General features: G+C 73.1%; 1 protein-coding gene across 1 annotated transcript; it reads right to left on the bottom strand.

The window, feature by feature from the left end:
• Nucleotides 1-1,700: 1,700 nt before the first annotated feature.
• LOC137675036 (GRAM domain-containing protein 2A-like) lies at nucleotides 1,701-7,764 on the bottom strand. Its single transcript, XM_068420925.1, has 13 exons — nucleotides 7,698-7,764; nucleotides 7,264-7,356; nucleotides 4,569-4,701; nucleotides 4,338-4,422; nucleotides 3,976-4,149; nucleotides 3,796-3,894; nucleotides 3,583-3,654; nucleotides 3,425-3,484; nucleotides 3,089-3,152; nucleotides 2,742-2,810; nucleotides 2,502-2,583; nucleotides 2,146-2,253; nucleotides 1,701-2,068 (listed from the first exon to the last, which is right to left on the bottom strand). Exons 1-13 carry the CDS (start codon nucleotides 7,762-7,764, stop codon nucleotides 2,053-2,055), a joined length of 1,122 nt encoding a protein of 373 aa, XP_068277026.1. The 3' UTR covers nucleotides 1,701-2,052.
• Between the last annotated feature and the right edge of the window lie 47 nt (nucleotides 7,765-7,811).

Raw genomic sequence — 7,811 nt, 5'->3', positions numbered from 1 at the left:
CCCCTGGCTCTGGAGGTACCAGCTTCCTCGCCTGCTCCTGCCTGTGGTTTATGGCTCCCACCTGCCCGCCTGTGTTTGTTTTCCTGCTGCTGGAGGCGCAGCCTGGCCTTGTTCCCCACTGCAGGCCAGGAAGGGATCAAAGGTGCCCCTGCCCTGGCACAGCCCCCCCTGACCCCCCCGTCCCAGTGTGGGGCAGTTGCCAGATGCCAGTTCTGGCACCGTTTGCTCTGGGGCGGCTGCAGCCAGGCCCTGGGCAGGGCTGGGCACGGAGCAGGGGGGGAGCACAGACCCTGGGCCCTGCGGAGCCCCCTCCAGATGCAGGTCCCGCTGCCCCTGTACAGGTGGGACCTCCGCCTGTGGGAGGAGAAACCCCTGCCCCGGGAGCTGGAGCCCTGTGTCATGGCCGCGGCCCCTCCAGGCTGGCTGTGCCTCAGTTTCCCTGAGGGGGAGGAGGGAGGGCTGCCAGCAGGGATCTGCCTATACGGGGATGGGGCAGCTCTTCTGCTGCCCTCGCTGGCTTGGTCCCAGCAGCTGGGGGGGTCCCCAGCCCCCCCTCCAGCCCCATCAGATCCCGCTGCCTTTAAAGCCATCCCACAAGTGGTGCGCAGCCCTGTACCCCCCCCAGGCGCGTCCCCTGCCCTGCCTGAGCCCTGGGGTGCTGCTGGTGGGGGCGTGAAGCCCTGACAGCTCCCTCCCCCCCTCAGCACCCAGTATATAACGCTGGGGGGGGCCACCCCAGGCCCCCCGGCTGAAGTGGGCCATGGGCTGGGGTGCCGTGGGGCAGAGCTGGTCCATGGGGCTGAGCGGCAGCAACGAGGAGGTAGAGGACTCCGGTACACCCTCGCCTCTGGCATCGTCCACCGCCACCGGCTGTGGGCCCGCACCATCCCAAGGGAGCGGGACCCCCTGCCCCCAGGTACAGAGCTGAGGGGGGGGAGGTTGGGGAGGGATGGCACAGGGAACTGGGAGGAGAAAATAGCGGGGCAAGGAGCTGTCAGTGCCTCAGTTTCCCCACCTCGGGGGTGGGGGGGAAGCCCCAGGGCCCCTCAACTAGAGCAGGATGGGGTTGAGCTCAAGGGCTTTGAGCTGGGAGGGCCCTGCTGGAGGGTGCAGGTCCTGCTGTGCCCCCCACCCCGCTTACACCCAGCACCTGTGGGAGGTGGGACCCCATCGTCCATACCGTGTACCTGGGACCTGCACCCCTGGGGACCCTTCCTCTGGCAGGAGAGAGCTGTCCTGGGGAAGGAGCATGGTAAGAGCTGGGGGGCCTGGCTGGCTGCACCCCCTCTCACCCCCTTCCCCTCTGCTTCCCCGTTGTCACCCCCAGCCAGAGCCCCCTGGGTGCTGGGGGGCTGCTCAGAGCACGTCCCAGTGCCCTCCTGCTGCCCCCCGTCACCACCTGGGACATCAGCACCTGGAGCCTCCTCCACCACCAGTAAAAGCCACTGGTCCTGCTCTCATTGTGGCACGGGGAGGGGACGGGGGGTGCAGAGTGGGGGCCTGGTTGGTGCTCGTCCTGTGGCATCTGGCCTGGCAGGGTGCTGCTGGGTGCTGACCACCCCAGCCCCCCCCGTCCTGCCCCGGGTTGGGGGGCTCACAGCTTCCCTCCACCCATCCCAGCGACTAAGGCAGCCACGTGTCCTCGGGGAAGGGGCAATGTGGGGCCCCCGAGCCCCCCTAGAGCGGGGTCACATCTTTATTAATAAAATAGTTCTGTCCCTGCACCAGCCCCTCTCTGCCTGCCACCCCCCCGGGCGGGGAGGGCTGGGGACGGGTGCGTGGTGGGTGCTGACCCCAGCCAGCCCCCGTGCGCTTCGCTTTGCCCCCGGCATCTGCCCGGGTTCCTCCTGCTGCTGCTCAGGGTGGAGAGACATGGGGGGAGCGAGACGGAGCCCCACAGCCTGCGTGGGCCCCCCAGGCTGATGGAGGGGCTGGAAGGCACTTGGTGCTGGAGCCCCGAGGGGCAGAGGAAGGGCTCGGGACAGCCCCTGAGCCCAACCCCCAGCTGGGGCCGAGGCGGGTGCCCTGGTGACGGCTGGGTCCTTGCTGGCCTCATGTCTTCTTGTACCTGGGAGGGGAGAAGGCAGGGTGAGGGGGGTCCCTGCTGTGCTGGGGACAGAGGGGCCCCTGGCCCCCGCCACTCACTGGTGTGACAGCTTGAGGTCTGGCCAAGCCCCCACGGCTGCCAGCTGCTGCTCCAGCTCCACGATGCGCAGGCCGATGTACCCCGAGGTCAGCAGCAGGGCCACCATCCTGGGGGACAGGCCAGTGTCAGGGGTGGGGGGTCACAGCCAGGCGGGGGACGGGCCACGGCCAGGCTCCCGTGCGCTCGCCCTGGGGACGCGGTGGCCAGGCCAGTGCGGGTGCCCGAGGGGGAGTGGGGGAACCCCGGGCTGCCAGGGCCACGCTGCAGAGCCCGCCTGTGCTGTGGGGCAGCGGGGATGGGGACCCGCGGGGTGTCCTGAAGCCCCGCGGTGCCCGAGGGGGTGCTGGGGACTCACAGCAGCAGGTAGATGAGGATGACGGCGCTGAGGGGGCTCGGTCGCGCTGTGGTCCAGGCCCAGGGCACGGTGTGGGGTCCCCCTGCCAGGACGAGGCGGTGTCAGTGCTGGGGTGGTTGGGAGCCTCAGCCTGGCTGCTGTGCTCGGCTGTGCTGGGGGCCAGCGCTGGGGTCACGGCCCAGCTGCAGCCCCCTGACCCCCCCCCGAGGCTGCGTGGCTTTGCCAAGGGCACCCGCTCACCCCCGCTCAGAGCCAGCACCGCCGCTTCATCCTCCTCCTCCTCTTGCCTCGGCGTTGGGCTCGGCCCATCTGCGTGCAACCGGGAGACGTTGGCTGAGTGCCCCAGGACCAGGGAGGGGACCGGGAGGGTCCCGGGGGGGCACACTGGGCCTACGCTCCCCGGCGCTGCAGCAGATGCTGTTTGGGTGGCCGAGGGCTGCGTGGTCCCTCCTGGACCGTGTGTGGCTGGGGAGTGCGAGCGGAGCCGAGAGCTCAGCGGGGCAGAAACACGGGTGAGGACACACGTGCTTGCACGAGCGGGGCTGCGAGTGCGCGAGGGGGCCGTGGGCTGCAGGGCAGCCGCTTACCCGGCAGCTCCTGGCGGCTGTCGGGCTCTGGGGCGCTCTGCTCCAGGTCTGACTGCCTCGAGGTCTGAAAGAGGACAAGCCCCGGTCATGGTGCACATCCCCAAGGCACCCACCCCATAGTCATGGGGACACGAGTGGGACCCGACGAGACTCGAGGGAGCCCTGAAGGTCCTGGGGTCTGCGCTGCCCCAGGATGGGGCTTTTCAACTCCACGTTTCCCCCTAAAAGCCTTCCTGGGGGGCAGCCGCCACCGCATCCATCCCCATCCCAGCCCAGGGGGCCAGGGCTGCACCTCCCTCTGCCAAAATGCTCCTGCTGACCATTTCCCAGCCTTACCAGAGGCTTCCTCAGGATTTCTTTGGTGCTCGGAGAGGCCAGAGGGCTCCAGCTGTTGTCCTGGGCAAGGAGAGATGAAGGGGGGTGGCAGGGGGTGCCAGCCACCCCATGGCCCTGCAATGGGGGGCAGAGGGGCCCCGCTCCAGTGCAGCGCGTACCTGCAGGTGTTTGCAGACCGACTTCAGGAGCTGGTACGTGGCCTCGCGCCGGCGCAGCGACACGAAGAGGAACTGCTGGGGCACAGGAAAAGGGTTTGTGCCGGAGCTGCTCCCTCGGTCACGGCCCAGAGCCCGCCGGCTGCAGGGACCAGGACACCCCAAAAAGCCCCGGGCTGAGCCGCCCCCCTGGACCGGCCCCGGCCCCACTCTCACCTTCTCCCCCTCGGCCGTGCGGATGCTGAGCGCGTTGGGCACCAGGAGCGCCGTGTTGGTCTTCTTGAGGGCCGAGATGGAGGCGACAGGGACCACCGCCTGCGCCAGGGAAGCCAGGCAGCGTCACCGTGTCCCCGGCTGCTGCCCGTGCCCCCCACCCCACACCCGTCCCCAGCCCACCTTGATGTCCTTGAGCAGGAGGCTGGAGTGGAAGCAGAGGTGGCGGGAGGAGATGTAGAGGCGGCCATGGTAGGGCACCTCTCTCTGCCAGGCGCAGGAGAAGCAGGCCAGCAGCGCTTCCCGCTCAGCGAGCTCCCCGAAGGCTTTGCGGTAGCCGGCGGCGTGCTTGCTCGGCTGCGGGGGGGCATGGGGCTGGCGTGGTGTGGAGCCCTGGCACCACGGGCACCCTGCAGCCCCCCGCTCCGTTGCCACCTCTGCCACGAAACCAGGATGGGCCCTCCCTCGGCAGCCGCCCCACAGAGCGTCCCTCCAAGACCACGGCGCTGGGGCTGGCGTCCCCCCGCCTGCACCCCAAGACTCACCGGCGGGGACGGGTGTCCCTGCGTGCCCGCGGCCGCCGCAGCCTGCTCTGTCGCCTTGCAGAAGGAGGGGTCACAGGTTTTGGATCTGGCAGGAGGCAGCAGGCAGGGCTGAGGTGGGCATCGTGCCCCCTCACCCAGGCGAGAGCACCCGAGGGGCACGGCTGCATTGGGCTGGCAGGAGGTGAGGGCCAGGGCATGGGGAATGTGTCCCCGGCGAGGTGCAGCACCCACCTAGCGAGCACGGGGTGCTCCGGCCGGGCGCCCACGCTGCCCCTCTCCTCCAGGCTCCGCCACGGCTTCTCCTCCAGCACCCCCCTGCCGCCCCTCCGCAGCCTCCCCGGCATGGAGGCCGGGTCCGACACAGCTGGGGGAGAGGGGGCAGGTGAGGGGGGACTGTCCCCGCGCTGCCCGTCCCTGCAGCACAACAGCTCTCACGGTGGTGTCACCAGCCAGTCCCTTCCCCGGGGAGGGACACAGGGACAGGGCTCAGCCCCTGCCAGGACCAGGAGAGCAAAGCCCACCCGTTCGCAGGGGTGCTCCTCCTGCCCCACGGCAGCACCCGGCTGCCACCTCCTGCAGCCGTGGGTGCACAGGGTGCCCCTCGTCTGGCAGCACCCCAGTGCCCTCCATCAGCTCTCGGCGCTCACGTGGGGCGCACACCCCCCATCTCAGCAGCTCCGCAGGGCGAGGCAGCGGGCTGGGGGCACCGCGGCTCTGCCAGACCCCCGCCTGCCCCCGTGCCTCAGTTTCCCCAGCAGCAGAGCCCTGCCCGGCCGCCCGCAGGCAGCAGAGCCGGTAGCGGGGCTGTGGCTCGCCCCTGCCCGCTGCCCCGCGGCCCCGCAGGGAGCGGCACAATTGCCACCGCGCCACCGGGAGAAGCCGCAGCCCCGTGCCCGTGGCCTGCCCGGCACACGGGCCCCGAACCCAGCGCCAGGAGCCGCCTGGGCCCCGTCCCACCACCCTGCCCCACGGGGGGACGGCGTGTGCCCCCCCGCGAGCGGCCAGGCCAGCTCCGCTCCCCACGCGTGGGTGAGGGCTGGGGGGTGACGGCCCCTGCGTGTCCCCCCCCCAGTGCCTGGAGCAGCGGTGCGTGGCCGGGGGGCTCCGGAGGGGACGGGAAGGGTGGACGGCAGCGTCCCGGAGCCCCTCGGGGGGCAGCTCCCGCCCACCCCACGCGGTACCTGGGGAGGGCACAGCCCGGCCCGGCCGGCCCCGCTCGTGTCCCGCTCCCACTCACGCTCCTTCCCCAGCCGTGCCCGGCCCGCAGCTGCCTCCTCCTCCTCCTCCTCCCGCTGCGAGGAAGGGCGGCAGGCGGGGCCGGGACCAGCCGCAGTAAGCTTACAGGGAGGCGTCGGGGCAAATACCAGCCCGGGGGTGGCCACGGAGCCCAGGGCACCCGGGGGGCTGCGGAGGGGTGACCGGGCATCGCCGCCGCTGCCAAGGCCGGGCCCAGGCAGGGCCGCCTGCCCCGGCTCCCCGGGGGATGTGGGAAGCCGCCCGGCCACCGTGCCCGTCCCGTCGGACCCGCAGCCTGGGGGGGCTTCTGCATGGGGAGCCCCTCGGGTGTGCCAAGTGCCGGCGGGGTGACGCTGGCACCGGCCCCGTGCCCCCTGGCAGTGGGAGCCCTCCCGGGCAGCCCGAGGGGTGGAAAGGGACACGGAGCATCATCACCCCGCGGCTGCAGACCTGCCCGCCCTGGGGGGTTCCCTGGCCAAGGGCCTCTGCGGCCGCTGGAGCCGTGTGGGGCAGGACCCGGGCCAGGGAGGGGGTCAACCCCCACCCCAGTGTGCCTGCGGCGGCCAGAGCTGCCTGCCCAGGGCCTCCTGCCTGCGCTGCCCTGAGCCGGGGACATGCAGCACCCAAACAGCACCCAGGGCTCTGCGGGAACCGCAACCCTACGGCACCCCGCAGCATCGCCCGCCCCGCGCCCGCTCCCCCCTCCAGCCCCACGCCCCGGCTCCCTCTCACCCCATCCCCCCGCTGTCAGCGCTGCGGGGCAGGTTGGGCCACCGGCCCCCCGGGGGCTCTGCTGTGGGGCAGAAGGTGCCCGCCGAGGCCGAGCCCCGGGCAGAGTGCTGAGAAAAGCAGGGAGGGGGCAAGACTGGACTGGAGGGGGGGGGGGCGGGGGGCGCTGAGCAGGGCCGAGGGTCCGGGGGGGGCAGTTAGAAGAGGCCTCCGCCCTCCCTGCGAGGCACTGGGGCATGTGCCAAGGCCACCCGGCCCCCGCCCCGGCTCAGCCCTTGCTCTCTGGACCGGGGCTGATAAAGCCTTTCCCACAGCCCCGGCCTGCGGGGAGCAGCCAGAAACCCCGGGTGCAGCCTGCTCTGCCCCCCCGCACCCCGGCTCTGCCCCCCCCGCCCCCCTGCTCTGCCCCCCCCGCACCCCGGCTCCGTCCCCCCTGCACCCCGGCTCTGCCCCCCCGCACCCCCGTGCCCGGCCCGTGGAGGCCCACCCCGCGGGCACACACAGTGCCCATGTGCACACCCGTGGGCACACACACAGCCCGGCTCCCCCAGCCCTGGCTCCCCCGTGGCCCGACCCCAGCGCGGTGCCAGGCGGCCGGGAGGGGAGGGGGCTCAGGAGGGCACCGGGACCCCCCCGCGGGGCAGAGCCGAGACGCGCCGCTCCGCGGGGCCGGCTGCGCACCGGCGCTGCCCCCTGGGCCGGGCACGGCCGGAGCCCCCCGGGGCGAGCAGAGCGCTCTGGGGCTGCGCCAGCCCCGCACCGGCCAGCCGGGGTGGGTGACCTCGCTCCTCAGCTCCGCCCCGGCGGAGGGGCCGAGACCGGCGCCGGCAGCCAGCGGTGTCCCGGCGGAGGGGCCCCTTCGTCCCCGGGTGACACGGTGTGACCCCGGGCCACGCGGTGTCCCCCGGGCGCGGCCCCCCCCGCTCCCGGGGGCAGGGAGCCGGCCCCTCGCTCCTCATACCCTGGGAAGGGTTCACGGCGGACGGTCCGTGACCCGCGGGCAGCCGCGGCGGCACCAGCCCCGGCTCCGCGCACCGGCGGGGGCCAGCAGGGCCTGGCCCCGGGAGAAGGCACCGGGGGAGCCCGAATGCCCGGGGGCGGCGGCCAGGGCGCGGGGGGAGCCCAGGAGCGGAGCCGCAGCCTCCGGAGCCGGGACCAGCGGGAGCCCGGGCTGTGCGCAGCCCCGCGGGCAGGGCCCGGCCGGAGCCTCCGGAGCCGGGAGCGGCGGGAGCCCGGTTGCCCGGACAGGGCCCGACGCGGCCCCACCCGCCCCCCGCCGCAGCGCCCGGCGGCACCGAGCGGGCCCTGCCCCGCGCTGCCACCGCGGCTCCGCCCCGCCACGGCAAGGAGCGCCCCCATTGGCTGTCCTGCTCCGGGAGGCGGGGACACCCGCACAGGAACCAATCATCAGGCTCCAGCGCTGCTGCGCGGCAGCCATTTTGTCTGCGGGCGCAGCCGCCATCGTTGTTGAGGGCGATGCCCTCGCGGCCCCGCCCCGCCGGCCCGTGC

Source organism: Nyctibius grandis, chromosome 31 (genome assembly GCF_013368605.1).
Source record: "Nyctibius grandis isolate bNycGra1 chromosome 31, bNycGra1.pri, whole genome shotgun sequence".
Classification (NCBI taxonomy): domain Eukaryota; kingdom Metazoa; phylum Chordata; class Aves; order Nyctibiiformes; family Nyctibiidae; genus Nyctibius; species Nyctibius grandis.
This window is presented reverse-complemented; position numbering and strand designations above follow the sequence as displayed.

Excerpts from the sequence above, each read along its gene's own strand:
- LOC137675036 (XM_068420925.1), bottom strand. The coding sequence starts at position 7,764 with ATGGCGGCTGCGCCCGCAGACAAAATGGCTGCCGCGCAGCAGCGCTGG. Across the intron at positions 4,150-4,337 it reads AGGGACACCCGTCCCCGCCG|CCGAGCAAGCACGCCGCCGG; the intron begins GTGAGTCTTGGG and ends GCCCCCCCGCAG. Across the intron at positions 3,655-3,795 it reads GCACGGCCGAGGGGGAGAAG|TTCCTCTTCGTGTCGCTGCG; the intron begins GTGAGAGTGGGG and ends GTGCCCCAGCAG.